The sequence below is a fragment of the Pseudoliparis swirei genome, chromosome 9, assembly GCF_029220125.1.
Source record: "Pseudoliparis swirei isolate HS2019 ecotype Mariana Trench chromosome 9, NWPU_hadal_v1, whole genome shotgun sequence".
In the NCBI taxonomy this organism is placed as follows: domain Eukaryota; kingdom Metazoa; phylum Chordata; class Actinopteri; order Perciformes; family Liparidae; genus Pseudoliparis; species Pseudoliparis swirei.
Window position 1 is genome coordinate 18,544,609 of NC_079396.1, and position 16,803 is coordinate 18,561,411.

General features: G+C 40.0%; 1 protein-coding gene across 4 annotated transcripts in view; it reads left to right on the plus strand.

Moving 5' to 3' along the window:
* acap3a (ArfGAP with coiled-coil, ankyrin repeat and PH domains 3a) overlaps positions 1 to 16,803 on the plus strand; it is a 58,173-nt gene that overhangs the window by 29,228 nt on the left and 12,142 nt on the right. For 2 of the 4 annotated variants that reach the window (XM_056424017.1, XM_056424018.1), the window contains exons 5-14: positions 5,121 to 5,179; positions 5,554 to 5,737; positions 7,787 to 7,831; positions 7,964 to 8,059; positions 9,458 to 9,532; positions 11,064 to 11,075; positions 14,260 to 14,372; positions 15,211 to 15,262; positions 15,635 to 15,735; positions 16,592 to 16,703. In XM_056424017.1, the coding sequence (XP_056279992.1) occupies positions 5,121 to 5,179; positions 5,554 to 5,737; positions 7,787 to 7,831; positions 7,964 to 8,059; positions 9,458 to 9,532; positions 11,064 to 11,075; positions 14,260 to 14,372; positions 15,211 to 15,262; positions 15,635 to 15,735; positions 16,592 to 16,703 (849 nt within the window). The remainder of the gene's footprint in view (positions 1 to 5,120; positions 5,180 to 5,553; positions 5,738 to 7,786; positions 7,832 to 7,963; positions 8,060 to 9,457; positions 9,533 to 11,063; positions 11,076 to 14,259; positions 14,373 to 15,210; positions 15,263 to 15,634; positions 15,736 to 16,591; positions 16,704 to 16,803) is intronic. The other 2 variants (XM_056424019.1, XM_056424020.1) reach the window with 1 other exon arrangement.

Genomic DNA, 16,803 nt, shown 5'->3' on the forward strand with positions numbered 1-16,803 from the left:
TAAGAGATTTCACGTATATGTATATTTACAACGATGTGACCTTAAAGTAGCCTCGTGACCCACTGCTATTAAAGACTGCTATTAACATTTTATGTTGACATCTTTCACGTGTTCCTATTTTAATCGGGAGAGACACCATTCGCTTTTAACTGTGTGGCACTCCCGTTAGTCGAGGGACTCCAGCAGGGCTCCAATGAATAAGATATGATGATGGTTGTATGCTGCTACTTGTGACGGATGTCCCTCTGCGTATGCAATATGAAATGGCACCGTACAAATGGGACCGCTGAGTGCGAACTGCCCTTGTTGCGGCCATGCTCGGATGCCTTTTAAAACACATAAAATAAACGCATCTAATTAGCGTGCGCAAGGACGAGAGCTCAGACAAGCAAACACACAGATCCGAGAAACGTAGTCTTAAGAGTCTTGGCTTCCCCCCCATTTCCTATTCGCTCAGTTCTCTCTTGCTAAATTAGCACCACACAACAGAACAAACAGGCTCAGTTTGTATGAAGGTCAAGCCAAGTATAGCTCTTTTCTTTTTACTTTAGCTCCGAGTCTGTGCGTCTTTTCCCTTCAGAAGCATCCCCAGAATCAGGCCAAGATGTTCAGAGTCCTCATTTAATTCAAGCATGAAACTCTATATGAAAACTCAATCAATTATTGACTAATGTTTGACTCTAAACATCCATTAGAAATGAGAGGAGCCTGACACAGAGACGCAAAGAGAGACTTAACATCTGAGCTGCTCCAAGATTATACATCGGACTCAGTGTGCAGCGGGTAGAGAGACGGCAGGCATGGATGGATGGAGGAATTTAGGTTAGAATTACATATTGTTTAATTAAGTCTATTTTCCCTTCCATGCAGGACGCTGCACATGCTGGATGAGTGTATTCCCAAGTGAGATGCCAACGCTAGTGTCTCTCAGTTATATTTGGAAACTGGAAAACAAAGAGACTCCGCAGGAGGAATCTGATTCTGTCTGCAGCTGCAATCCGTCTCATTCCTTACAGACGACCACTGCGTCCTTTGTTCAGAGAATACAAATATATAGAAATACACTTTTCTTCTTACGCATAAACTTGTTACCAGGAGTTATATCTTTACAAATGGTAGAAGAGTTGTATTGAATTTCACCTGATTGACTGTGGACATGCATCGCCCGTTGGTTTTTGGAGTACAGTTTTGAAACCTCAAGTTCGTTATTTTGTCCGTCGCCATCTTGATTTCTGGACGTCGCCGTTGTGTTTTGTCTATTTTTTTTTTGGTCTCCAGAAGTAATGGAACAAAGTACGACCATTAGCATTGGCTTCCCTTTTCAGAACTGTTGCTGCCAGCGTTGTATATTTAACTCGTAAATCCTAAATGTTATTATGCTCAATAACCAAATGTGGAACAGCAGAAGACTGGCTGACCGAATGAAGCCGGGTGGTTCAGGTATGATCAGTCAAGCTGCCTGGATATAACGTTTTCCCACACTTTTGAAAGTTTTGTGCACGGATCATCCAATTTGGCTGAAGATTATTGCTCGACTGCTTTCATGAGACCAGTCTGTGTCCCGACATGCCTGTGGAATGAGACAGTGGTCCATTGTGAGGGTGTTTGTAGCCGTCTCATTCCTAAACCCTGATAACAGGTCGTGGAAGATGTGCCAGATATTACAAACTTTCTTACTTACTGTTTGACAGTGTTTTCTTTGTTTGACCACATTACAACTGTTGTGTGTGGTGACCTGTCTGTTAAATATGAGAATAAGAATTTATGATTGTCAGATTTAAAATCCAAACGAAAGGTATTTCATTCATGATTTCACCATGACTGAAAGTCTATGGTCGGAGTAGGAGCGTATACATAATAATGGCATGCTGACATGAAAATGTCTGCATGACAACATACTTACAGTTGGCACACTCTTGTAAAACATAATATTTATGTAATCAAATGTAATTTGGGGCCACTAGCTAACCCGCCCATCATATAAACCTCAAGTGACTGTTTGCTCATGAGTCATTGTAGCTACGGGATGTGTTTGGATCTCACAAAAGATTTCATTTATGTATTTCTCTTTCCGCTCATCCTTATATATTTCACTCAAGAAATCTAATTAAAGTAGCTAAAGAAACGTTTGCTTCTGTTTTACTATGACAGAGTGATATTGTCATGTAAACGCAATGTGTGGATCCTTAAAGCCTAACAAATGCGTTCAATGCCTTTTATAACTTAAAATATATATAAAAAGCTGTATTGTTTACGTCCATTTTTAAATATATTTTTATAGACTCCTCTCCTACTTTTGCTGACGCATGTCTTGCTTTGTGATCGCCACCACTGGCTGCAAAGTGTAGTATGAAACTATACACCGGAGCATGTGTCATTATTTTGTGCTTGTGCCATGAATGATATACAAGCAAAATAGGGTACCACTCAAAAAACGACATGTACTTAATAGTGATACAAACACAACTAGTGGAGATTTTGACTTGTTGATGACGCAGCTGTTGATGGTCAGTGAAGGGATCACCAAAATCATTGAGAACAACCCTCTGGAGACCCCGGATGTCCTAATTTCATGGCAATTTTATTATAAATAATTATTGGGCCGATCAAACCAACACTATTCCTTCAAGTATATTGTATACAGTACCTTTTAGGTGGTGTGTTGTTGAGTCGGGCTCGGAAACATCAGAGACAACCTCTGGCATCCAAGTAGGGTGTCAACTTGCCTCAAAAGCAGCTCAGGAATGCTACAGGCTGCACTACCCCCAGAGCCAGGAAGTCTCTCACACACTCACACACACACACACACACTGGTTTACATTGAGCCTCCATACCCTTCATTCCGGTCTGCACGGTGCCCACCCTGACCGTACACCCGAGTGTTCATGGCCTCTGCCCACCGCTGCCCCCGCCCATCTGTCTGAGCCCTTGCATGTTGGTGGGACTCGCGCGTGCTTTTTAAACGGCATAAGGAGAACAGATTGACCCCACTTGCACGATCAAACCCTTTGCAGCCAAACAGCCTTTGAACGTGACGCTTTTGCAGGAAGCCATTAAAAGCACTTAATTTACTCAACTACAAAGGTTGGCTCACCTGTTGGTGTGTTATTGGTGCGTTGGAGAAGACGCCGTCCGGTGCAGCATTGGAGCAGTTCCTTTGCTGGTTAATCACTTACAGTAAAAGTGGATGGATTCTGATGCGATGGAGCAACACACAGGATGGGAGGAACGCGTTGTTGTTCCGCTCTCACACTTATTTGGCCCCAGAGTTTATAGAGCAGTAAAATGAAGCCTCAGCCCACCATCAAAACAAACTTTTGGAGTTGGTAGCAGGAACACAATGACCACTTCCATCTCGGCCACATGTTTATTTTAAAGCCTGGTCAGCTCTCTGTATGTGGGTTGGTGGCTCCCTCTGCACACTGTAGCAACTATAGAGAAGTGTCTCACTCATCATCACGGCTCGTAATCCCCGAGTTAAAACACCCATAACTTAGTTTTATGGGATCCTTGCAGATCTTCTAATCCACACCCACAGTTGTACATCCAATTATTCAGGAAGGATGAGGATGCAAACCCTTTAACCAATCTAGCTGCTCAGTTATCGCACATGGGCTCTTCCAATTTGTCTGAGTGGGTTTGCTTTGCGTCCAAAAGCCTCCTCGCCTCACTTCCTCCCTCCCTCCCTCCCTCTCTCCCTCTCTGTCCGAGTGACCTATTTAGCAGCAGAAGCAGCATGGCAGGAGCAATCAGAGGATATGCTCAGAGGGCGAAAAAGAGGAGGATGGATCTTGAATGTGAAACACAGAAAAGAAGGCGAGAGTGTTATTGTGTCGCAGTGGGTGTAGTTTGAGTCGGAGTGGTATTCCTCCACCATTGCAACGGGCATTAAAAGGCTGATTTGTGTCCTTTGCATGCGTCATATGAAGAAAAAAACATTGTTCTTTGTCGCCCTCTGTTGGTTAGATATACATTGACGGTTTGACTGCAGCACAATGTCGTTTTCCCTCCAAAAGTTGTATCACTTTGAATGAGAAATGGAAAAACGCTTTATGTTGTGCAGAAAACATGCATTATTTTATTTTTGTTGTGCTGTATTGGTGTAATAGTAGTAAGTAAATATTCAATCAATAGTTAAGGAACTGCATCTTTATTTAAAATCACTACTGTGGTAAGATTATATTACTGTTAATGTACTAATGTAAGAATACTCCACTGCAATCAGCATCCTATAAGTGCAAGTATAGAAGTAATATCAGCAAAATGTAGTTGAGTATTTAAAGTTTTAGTACTGATAGAACTGATATATGCAGCTTGACATTTTAGTCCAAAAGTTCCCAATAGTGTCATTGGTGCATAATAAATCTAAGAGGTTGGGAGGTGATTAACGGGGTAGGGAAGAAGAAACGTCTTTTAGACGTTCTTTTCTGTTTGTGAAATATTGGATAATTTGGCCCGTTTTGGATTTTATGCATTTATTTAAAAGAGGTCATGTGAGAAATTAGAGGGGAATTATTTATTTGGTGGAAATACTAACGACACATAGACATCTGAGACTTGACAAGAGACCCCGAGTGTCTACTCAGCATTTTTCTTTGAAGGAGTCGCTCGCAAGTCAAACAAGTTGGGGATCACTGGTTTGATTTTCAACAATGCATTTTATTTTATTATCTTAACATACATTTCTTTTATGTAAACTCCTAATTAGAAAAGAGCCTAGTTACTACAACTGTAAAAAAAAAAATACAAATGAGGTTTTCTGATGTGGTTACACAGTTATTGTTTTATTTTAAATTATTATGTCACTATTGATAATTGGCTAATATTTTCTTGCTTTTTTCCCCATGAAATGTCAGAAAATTGTGGGAAAGCTAGTAATTTTGGCACCTAAAGTCAGAAGCTAAAGATATTACATGTTCTATCACAAGCAAATCCTTATATTTGGGAACAATTTATTACAACTGTATATTAATCTATAATCAAAACATAACTCAAAACTGAGTTATTGACTAATTGTCTCAGCTCTAGTTTAGATATGAATGCAAACCATCCCCCTTTTATGTTCTACAAGTCAAAAACATCCTCAAGCCATGTTAATCCCTTCTTCTCATCCCTTTCAGATCCTGTTTGATCAAGCTCAGCGGTCTGTAAAGCAGCAGTTGCACAACTTTGTGAAAGAGTGAGTAAACCTCCAAGTTACGGCGCTTCAGTCGGGTATCTCCGCAGAGCTTTAAGATGTTTAAAATATTCAACACAGTTAGAAAATAGCCAGAAGGTCTTGAATCTTCAAAGAGCAGCTGCACCCTTCTTACAAAAACCTTTCATGTGTTTTTTAAATATTAAACAGAGTTCAACTCTTTTCATTCAGGATCTGTTGTCACAGAAGTATTATGAACAATGCAGTGTAACCTCCCGGCTACCTGTGATCTCATATTGACTTTGTTTTGGTGCTAAACATCCCCAAATCTTTAATTCTTCTGAACTGAAATGTAGTTTTTTTTTGTGATCCAGTGTGCAGTTACTGATATCTCACTTCCTAATTGTGTCTCTCAGGGATGTGCGGAAGTTCAAAGAGACCAAGAAGCACTTCGACAGGGTGCGCGAGGATTTGGAAATAGCTCAGGTGAAGAATGCTCAGGCGCCGAGGAACAAGCCCCACGAGGTGGAAGAGGCCAGCGGCACGCTCAGCATCACTCGCAAGTGTTTCCGTCACCTCGCTCTGGACTACGTACTACAGGTTAGACACAATGAATCCTCGTTTGAGAATAAACTGAATGTTCCTTAGGGTGCAGTTAAAAAAAAGAAGAAAAGGTCTAGAGAAAAAACATGTTCTCCTGAAAGAGTTGAAGTTGTGTTAGGTGGAAGTGTCTGAAGCAAAACGCTTTTAAAGAAGCGATCTTTGGTATTTCGTGTCCCGAACTTAAACTCCTTAGTCTTACATCTGCTGTCAAGTCACCAAAGTCGCAGCCTTCAATATTGGATCATGAAATAGTTAACGTAAAACGACATCGTCATGTTTTAAGCCTGCAGCAAATCTGCATCATGAAACGTCATCCTGCTTCCTGTTTGCGATGTAAAGACAGACTCCTGGATCTCTTTGATACCGAAGGAAAAGTCTGAATCTGATGAGTATGAACTCAAACAGAACTAGTTCATAGGATTTGTCGTTCGACCTCCTCTGGAAGCGTTGAGACCTACATGCCGGTGGATGGAAAAGCCGTCGTCCGTCATAAAGAGGCCGGTGATATTGCTTAAACGCGGGGATAACAACGCACAGACGGCCTGTAGACGAACGCATTCATAGTGTTGCACTCACTAATTCACGTGAAAAGTGACAGAGTTGTTTAAAGGATGAAAAGTGCGCAGACCCTGGCCCCTGTCTCAGCGCCGCACGACGTGAAGTGAGTGTAAACCTCAGATTGTCGGTATCTGAAGGAGCAAACATGCATCGTGACAAGCCCGTGTTCGCTTCGTTTGCTCGGCAGTAGATGGATATCGGAGAATACCGATACGGCTGTGAAGAGTGATTGCACACGTTGTAAACACGGGTTGTATCTGTCTGCATTTCATTTGAACTGAAATAGTGGTTTGTGGCAAATTGTGTCCGCAGGTGAAACGTCTGATGGGATCATAGGGAGGAGGGGCGAGCATTACTTTAAACGTTTGGATGATGTTCAGATCTATTCATCTGTTCATATCCTTATGATTCATTCATTTACAGGACTTATCCTGCCTGTACAATGGGGGAATGGCCGTGACGTGGCCCTTTTTAGCCCGCAGTGACGTCTGCGTCCGTCCTCCTTCCTGTGTGACACATTCTCCGCTCTGTTCATCCATTCATATGCAACATGCAGTTTATTTAGTCCACAAGTTGTAACCTCCTACCCATAACCGCCCGCGGGGAACAAAGAAGCTGATTCAGTGCGACCGGCGTGATGGCCGTGCCCTCTTTTCTATTCTTCATTCTGTCTGCCGGCAGCTTTCTCTCACTCCTCTCAGACACGTTACTCTTTTGAGTCTTGATTGAAAGTGTCTCGTGGCAGAAAAGGTCAAAGCTGCGGGGAGATGTGCTATATGTATGAGTGACCTCCTAAATGTAGCACAAAATGTTATTTAGGCTTGTGTTGTTTAAGCTGCACAAAGGCTTTGACTCAGAAAACGCCAGACGGACTGTTTTGTTTAAGGCAGTGTGTTTTTTTTCTGCGACATATGGAAGTATTCAGATCTTCTGCTTGAGTAAAGGTACTAATATCTCACTGTGACTGTTATCAGAAACATTAAATTGTCCATTTGTGTGACAGACGGCGTCGTCATGTCTCATGTCGATAGCTCAGCAGGCGGTTCAGAAATTTGACTGCAAACATCACCAAAAACATCATAACGTCTTCATTTTATTTTCTCCATTAATTGATTTATTTGATTCTGGAAAAAAAGGTGTTAAATGCTGTCACATTCACCCAGAGATCAAAGTGACACAATCGCAATCTTTATGTCCTCCTCAACATTAATAAAATACATTAGATTTGCTCTGTGAACGTTTTCTGTGCAGCGATCTTGATTAGCAAAGTGACTAAAGGCCTCAAGTTACATCACGTTTGTACAGTACTTTAACGGCAGCACTGTCTTTGAAAGTGTTAAACCAAATTACGGTTGGTGTTAAGAAAAGGCAAATATTGTCCACTAGATGGAGATATCTCATTAGCATGTGGCGTTTTAAGCGTCAACCAATAATCAATACTCCAGACAGTCGCATCTATTATTTACATGTGTCTTTTTTTATCTGCAGATCAATGTCCTGCAGGCGAAGAAGAAATTTGAGATCCTAGATGCTGTGAGTCAATGCAGAGACACACCAACACCCACATCTTTGTGATATATTCCACATTAAAAAAAGGGGTGTCTGCAGTGTCCTAGCACTTCATAATGTAAACATAACAATAACAACTGCCCCTGTCCCACCCAGATGCTGTCGTTCATGAACGCCCAGTACTCGCTGTTCCAGCAGGGCTACAACCTGCTGGATGAGATCGACCCGTACATGAAGAAACTGGCTACTGAGGTGAGCAAAGCATCTTCAGTTTGGCCTTCTGGAAGACACGTTAATTTCTTGATTCTTGTTGTTTTACGTTTGTACTCATGATTGTATGCACTTATTGTAAGACGCTTTGGGTGAAAGCGTCTGCTAAATGACATGTAATGTAATCTTCATCACCACCCTTGTGCTCGGGCTCCATTTGAACTGGTCTGATCCCCCTTCGAACTATCGATAAGACGCAGTTGCGTAATGTATAATTTGCATTCCCGCTTGTTGATCGATACGTTGGAGTTTTGATCAGAATAAAAATCTTCCTCTTCGCATTCAATGCATCGGGTCCATTAGAGTTCAAACCAATATTTTCTGGGTTCACAAACATGTTATTGTGGATTAACTTGTCCATCACAGCAGGTTGTCTGCACTCAAAAAAACGATTCAAGCCCTTCTTAGAGGTGACACATTTAAATATTGTTTGATACATTTAAATAAATCAATTACAAAACGAAGATATTTATATTTAATGGGTGTAACACAAAATGTATGAATACTTTCATTTATTAGATTTACTTAGGTTACACTCACAAAAACGATTCAAGCCCTTCTTCGAGGTGACACATTTAAATATTGTTTGATACATTTAAATAAATCAATTACAAAAATAGATATTTATATTTAATGGGTGTAACACAAAATGCATGAATACTTTCATTTATTAGATTTATTTAGGTTAGATGGTGTAAATATCAACTCAAAATAAATGTGTTTCATTGAGGACTACCCTTTGCGCATGCGCCAGCTGAAAATCAGTTGTTTACATGAGGTGAAGACATTTTCATGGCTGTACGGTGGTGTAGTGGCTAGCACTGTTGCCTCAAAGCCAGAGGTCCGTGGGTTCAATTCCCAGTCGGGGCGTTCCTTCTTTGTGGAGTTTGCATATTTTGTTAGTTAGTTAGTTTATATTTTGAGTTGGACAAACACAAATTTATTTAATTTAATGAATATCGTTATTTTATTTGAGATGTATTTGATACAAATGAGTTGGACTAACTTAATTACATTTTATTGCACTGATGTGCTAAATTTGAGTTGGAGTTGCATATAATTATTGGATGGAAAACCTGCCAACAATTTAATTGAGTTCATCCAATGAGTCATTTCTTTGAGTGTGTGAGAATCGATGCTTCATTACCAAACACTGACCTAACTGCTAATTGGAAGCTACGCCTGTGTTTGCAAGTGGAAACTGTTGCAAGCCCCCGTTAACCTCTCTGACAGGGTCTTTCCCATCAGTAGCAGTCACTCTACTGGACTATGCCTCAGTATCACCTCATAATGGAGAGTTTCACAGGATGTACACTCGGCTGGATGTCTCTTCAGAAACTCTGAACTTGTTGTTCTTTTGTCTGTATCTGTGACTTTCAGTTGGATCAGATGGTGATTGATTCAGCCATGGAGAAGAGGGAAATGGAGCACAAACATGCCACCATTCAGCAGAGGGTGAGTTCCTACTTGTGTCTTTTTTGATCAACCAATTCAAAATGTTAAAGAATTATAACAAAAGATTCTGCAGATCTTTAAGAGCATTGGTTTAAAAATCGCTGTGGGCTGTAACGTTAGTTCTAACTAAACTATAAAAACTAGTAACTTAAATTATTATTAACTAAAAGTGAGATTGTTGCAAAACACGGTGTATGGTGTGTTTCTTTTATTAATAACATCATTAGGAATTACTGTTACAAACTTCTGGGAAGTACTGAATAAAGTGTGATATAATAATAATAGATTCCAGGCTATATTATCCCGTTTGGTTTTCCATCGTACTCAGAATGTGTTAGATTATATTCCATGTGGTATTTAAAAAGCTCTTTAAAAGGTTTACATTTTTAATTCTGTGGAAACACTGATATGGATACAGCATTCTTTTGCTTATTGGTTCTAAAGTAGATTATGGTTTTCAGATGCAAAAAAAAGTGAGACAAAAGTTTAATTCATAGGAGCATCGTCAGCACAATTTCAACTTGAGAGGAACCTCTTCTACTTCTTTTTTTTTAGTGTGCATGATTTGATTTGTTATACCTGACGCTACTTCTTGGCAGGTTGATGCTGAGCTGTTAACTGAGAATCAAACGGTTAATGTGCTCCAAGATCCAGTCTGCCACCTGGCCCAGTGCATCTATTGTGACTGGGCAGGGATTAGACCTGGGCAGCTGGGAAGTGTTTGATTAATCCCTCCAAACAAAGTCCAGGTATTGATTTAAGCATTAGAATGAGGTGGAATTAAGTGTTTTTAAGAGATATTAATCCCACAGTTGTCTGCTGCAGATGGTCAGCACATTATCTTCTGTTGGTGCTGATAAGCAGGAGCCTTCCTGTGCTGTTAGTCCAGTAAAGTGCTGACCGCATAGTTTCAATGACTCCCTCTAACTTTGGGGATCTTTCGTGCACTATCGAGACTTAATTTTGAGCTTTTTTAGTGGAAAATCTAAAATATTGAATGAATTCAAATCGGCTCCTTGGGGATAGTATCTCTTGGTGCTCAAATAAATATGTAGGGTGCAGTCCCTGTTTGATATATTGTTATTTAATAATTCTAAAAGCCTCATTTCCAGCAGGCCAGTGTCTGGCTCCCGTTTACCCCGGGATCAGTGACCATCTGTCAGACCGCTCCGGTCAGCTCTCTCCCTCCAGGCTCTGTGGATAGAGCCACGGGGCAGGGCCCGGTCACATGTGGGGCTCGTTATTGATCTGTTTTTGCCACTGAGCATCATGCACCATCCATCTTCAAGGGAACTGTACTGTAGTAGTAATTAAACAACATCAGGGAGTTGAAGCCACAACATATTATGATGGTGGGTGATGTTTTTTGTGGGCATCTTCATTGCTGGTCGACCAGTTCGGAGGATAATCAGAGGTGCATTGAAGCTGCAAGATGATTGTATTATCCCTTCCTAAACTAGCCTGGTGGTTCTCACGCTGTATGTTTCTCTTCTTCTGCTCGCATGTTTCCAATGCCTCCATCACCTCTCAGACCCTCATGCAGGTGAGTGCTGCTACATTTGTTTTCTCATCCTAATTTCATCCTTGGTTTTCCTTTGTTTTGGGGACGGGCGGTGCAGCAGAGCTCACTGTATTAGCACAAGGCATTTACCTTGAAGGTTTCTTCAAGCTGTAGTCTGACTTCAGGAGCCTTTGGGGCAAGTTGAGGTAACTCCTAAATCTTTTATTTAACAAACCAATTGGAAACACTGATCTTAGTTTGAATGGCCTCTATAGAAACTGTCTGTTACATCGTTTATTGCCAGTCAAGCTTTGTACTTCTCCACTAATCAGCTACTTGTACTTATTTTCATTTTATGCTCTATTTTTCTATTCCACTTCATTTATTTTAACTAATTAATTCTTATGTATTATGCCCCCGTGCAGTATATAAAGTACTTAGAACTAGCCATAAACAAAAAACAGAAACAAACACATTTGTGCGTGCGTGCGTGTGTGTGTGTGTGTGTGTGTGACATCTATATAAAGGAAGATTTTGAAAGCAGTACTTTTTATTTAGTATTTCTACACTTTACTTGCTCTGAATACTTCTTCACCCTATGCCTCTTGATTAGGGATAGTGGCCTGAAATAGATAACAATGTAATTGTTGTTTTGACTCTATGTTTACTTTCTAAAACATTATATGACAGATTTTAGATTAATTCATGCACAAAATGGCATCTTTTTGTTATTTAGTCACCACGGCTTTTACAACAGTGTGGCCTACTTTGTTGATATTCTCTACTTCCTTTCTTGTTTCTTTTCCTCTCCATCACATCGAGCATGTGCAATAAGCCTTGTTTAAACTTACACAGGGCATGCATTAAAAATAGATGCTCTTTGTCGTGGGCTTGAGAGATTGCAGAGCACCACCCAGTGCACATCTTGTTTCAACGTTGCCTCGCTTGTTTGTGATGTTGTATTCCAAGAAGGGAGGAATCTCAGCTGAAGGTAAGCGACATTAACGACAGATTTTAAACTCGAGTTGCAGCTGTGAGTAAAGAGGAGACTGTAAATCGAGCCCTGAGTGGTGTTTTCTTGGATGTGAGCAGCCTGCCAGATAGATTCCCTCTTGGTCAACAGGGCACTGAGACTCCCTCCTTCTCCAGCGGGGGAGGTGTGTTTAGGGAGTTGTAGAAGTGAAGCGGACCCAGGCTCGGTGTGAAAGCAGCCGGCTTGTGTTTGGGTCGAGAGCAGCTACAGTAAGATGAAGTGTAGTCCGCTATTCTTCCTCAACGCCCTGCCACGGAGACTTTGGCAGCTGTATGGTAATTCGTCCTAATCCTCGAGGCTCACAGGGCAGCAGGCAGGTGGCTCGAGTGGAGGGCACACATGTCGGTGTTGGAATTACGCGCCGCACTGCAGCGACATCACGATGCGTTAACCTCCGCATTGAGACAGTGAAGGACTTATTTTTTGATTTGATTTATTTTTTGCCTTTTTTGTGCTTTTCAATGTTGTTGGAGCACACTAAACGTTTCAAAATGAAGATCTATTGCCGATGGGGCCACAGTTTGGTGGGTTGATTTGCATTAAATTGCCTGTTTATTTCTCTCATCCTTTAATCTTGGTGTCATTATCTTTGTGTGGCTGTGCTGCTGTAGGAGTGAGTAGTTGTACTACTAGTTGTAATCGTTTTCTACCACAACTTACGCACAAGCAACTTTCCTCAGCACAGTCTGAAACGGTCTAAAGGTCCCAAATGTAATGCTCAATGACTCATGTGTACATTTTAAATACGTGTTATCTAATTCACTATGGTGGATGGGTGCAGAGGAAAATGTAGTCATGCGGACAGTTTTAGAATATTGTGCAGTATTAGACTATTTACTCCATGTTGCCGTAAAATAAATAGATGTATTGTTCTTTTTCATTATTAATATATGGATATTATTAAAATATTCACAGCTTGATTTTGATATTTATTTTTGCCACTTTTTTAAGCCATTTTTTAAGAAAAAAATCTATTCTGCATTTTCCATCCAATCATATAGTTTAACAACATCTTTATCTTTGTATCTCCTTCCATTTGTATTCAGTGGTTTCTGACTTGTTGTTTGACTCATTTTAAGAATGTTTTATGCATTATTGAAGTGGTGTTTTAGGATTTGGGCCCCCTTTTTAAATTTTTTTTTACAAAAGTGTAACTGATTAAGGAACACAACGAAAACATTATCTCTCATGTGTGCTGGAATTTAAACAAGAAGAAATCAGCGAGTCGTTCTGTCATTCAAACATTAAACTGCTGCGCGTGCACACACCCTGTTATGTAACAGCAGAGTACATTAAATTCAGTTTTTATTTGGGTCACTCCAGTAGACACTTTCATATATTCCAGGGTACTTTTATTCTGTCTGATATATCTCTGCATTTTAAGTGTGCAGCCTAAATTGACTCTCCAGAGAACACGGGGTCTTTTCTCAGGGCTGCATGCATGTGATGTTTCAATAACACTTTAGATAACTTAATGTTCTGTCCCGACTTTATATTACATTACCTCTAAAATGTAGCTAATTAGTCGTCTCAGGTAATACTGTATCATACTTCCCTTCATATTTATTTAAATGGTTTATTTAATAAGGGACAGTGCACATTGATAAAAACATTGCAGTAAATGTGCCAGAGTTAGCCAAGAGGCTATTTTTCACCTGTATACATTAAACTCTGCTGCTTTTTGTGCTTCCCAAAAACCTTCAATTTAGGAACCCCTCTTCTCTAATACATGTGTACCACTTTCTGTTAGCTTGCATTAAAGAGCTACATGACATGTTGTAAGCCAAGAAAAGGTTGGAGGCTAATTTCCCATGAATCATACTCTGTTTATGTAATAATTTGCGTCACACTAGCATCTGTTGAGTTACGAAATGCCACAGTGTGCCACACGGGAAAGTGACATGCAACTCCTCTGCATACATGGCCCAACACGTGACATTTCTACATGATCGCACTGTGCATGATTTGGTTGGTGATGAGCTATATGTACAGCACAGTCGCATTTACTGCTACTGGTATTCCAGGAACAGCAAGCATGCAACCGCATCAGCACCGAAAAAGCATTTGTTTCCTGTTTGACAATTGAATTACTTTGAATAGCGCCCTGCGAACAATAAGCTGGCGTGTCATCCTTTTCTATGATAGTCGGGTTTCATTTAGGGGTCTTGCGTCTCTCTTTCTCTTCTCTTTCAGGACTTTTCAAATGACGACTCCAAGGTGGAGTTCGATGTGGATTCTCCTAACGGTGTGGTGATGGAGGGCTACTTGTTCAAGAGGGCCAGCAATGCCTTCAAGACCTGGAACAGGTACAAATAAAACAGTATACTGCAATGTAAACAATGTAGTATGCACAAGATGGAGTATCACAGTAGTTTTACGTTGCATAGTGTAAATGACTCACAACAAAAATTAAAACATTTGTAATACTTTATTAAATTAAATACATTTGGTAGATGACCTGCGTTAAAAGAAAGGCATTTGTTTTTTAATCATAACTTCATATTTTTAGACTGCGCTTCGAAATATCAACAAAGGTGCTTCTTATGAGTCCAGTACTTGTCGTGGAATTATCACGTTTTGAAGTTTTCTTCTGTATCAAAGTAAACGTTAACTGTAAATCCATGAGCGTGATGCAAACAATAACTGCTACTTTGGCATTTTTTTAAAGGGACAATTTGCTACAATGTAACGAAAAATAGAACAAATATATTTGGCTCAAGTAGTAGCCCACAGCTGACTCACCGACGCCATGGCAACTTTCTACTTCCTGTTGACAAGCAGGGAGAATATAAATGTATGAGAATATCATTATCGAGAAATGTACATTTTACAGTATTTCTGCAATATTTGTAATATTATTGTTCTGTTGGTATGAATAACATCATTAAATGTAATATAATATGTATAAGAATGTTTAGTATCAGCATTTTCCTCAGTTTCTCATTTACTGGCAGCCTGTTTCTGTTCCTCCCGTGAGTGATGCTGTGATGTGAAGCGATGGAATACATTCTGACATGGTCACGATGTTGTGATGCCAAAAGCTAAACCCATTGCACTCGATGCTTGTGATTCAGCTTTGCTCCATTAAATGTTGGAAGGATATCCATCTTTGATAACTTATTTATCCCCCCTCCCCCTTTCCAGACGGTGGTTTTCCATACAAAACAGTCAGCTGGTGTATCAGAAGAAGCTCAAGGCAAGTCCATATCTTTTGAAGCTGTCAGCTTCCCCCGGGGTAAAGGGGGCTCGAAGAGGTTAAGTGCAACTTTAATGGAGGGATGGCTTGAATGTTTTTTTACGTTACGGTGATCTTCTCTGAATTTCTTCAGCACTCACCCAATGTGTTTGTGAGTCAAGACATTTCTGCTGAAATCCGAGTACTTGATGTGGAGCATACAGTGTTGCGCGTTGATATTGTGTGTAAATAACTTATGGCCATGTGCTCTGAGGCTTTCAATTGCCAGGAAAGAAAGTCTTATCGAGATGGAGCGAAAGTTTTATGTTTGTCGTGTTTAATTTTAATTTTTTTAAAGCAAAGAAAAGATAAGATGTTGTTGTGTTTTTGCAGGATTCCCTGACGGTGGTGGTGGAAGACCTCCGTCTGTGCTCTGTTAAACCGTGTGAGGACATCGAGAGGAGGTTCTGCTTCGAGGTCTTGTCCCCCTCCAAGTAAGACTTCAGTATTAAATGGATTAACATGACATTTGGTTCAGAAATGCATGTTCCTCAGAGGGTGACTTTCTAATATCTGCATTGATCCCTTCACTTTTCATCTCGGATCTTCATCACATCCAAGTTTTAAATGGTCTATTATTATTATTATTATTATTATTATTATTATTATTATATCAATAATAATTATTATTATTATTTTGGTTTCTTCAAATACCTTGTATTTACTTCTGATTAGCTAATTGAAGCATGCTAACTCCGCTGTATGACGCGTCGGTCATAACATTGACATTCAAATTCAACATCTGAGCATCTTTTATTTTTTGTTTATTCTGTTTATTTCTGCCCTGCTGCAAATTAAGATACACACATATTCCAGTACTGGCTGCATGGGACTGTTTCCGAATTGTGTGATCATTTCCAATAATTACAGAGCAGCAATCTGAAGCTTTGAATGTAAAAGACATTACAATCTGGCTTCCAAACTGAGATGGTGAACATGGCATATATTAAACCATAGTAAAAGTAAAGCCTCAAAGAGCTGTGAGCATCTTTGTAGACACTTATCTTCTTTTAATTCTTTATTTGTACTTTGTTAAATCCTCGCAGCCTTATTTTGGTCATGCTGTGTAAGCACAGTTCTATTTAGTTCATGTATTATTGGTGTGGTGTTTTTTTTATAGTTGTAAAAAGATGAACAGTATATCTGAATATATGTAAATGTATGAACATGCAGAAGGATTCTTTCCTCTTGACCTACATTGCTTGTTTAGCATTTCACACTAGATTATGCAGATCTCTACAGATGGTACATTATGATTTATAACATTACTTTGATTTGTCTGTTTTCCAGGAGCTGTATGCTTCAGGCTGAGTCTGAGAAGCTAAGACAGTCGTGGATTCATGCAGTTCAAGCTAGCATTGCGTCGGCCTACAGAGAAAGCCCAGACACATACTATCTAGAGGTAGGGCACAGGTGTGGGTCATAAAGCATGTACAAATGTGTTCTAAAGCTTGTTTATGACATCGTATTGCGTTATTGCAGTGGTGAAAAGTTGAGCACAA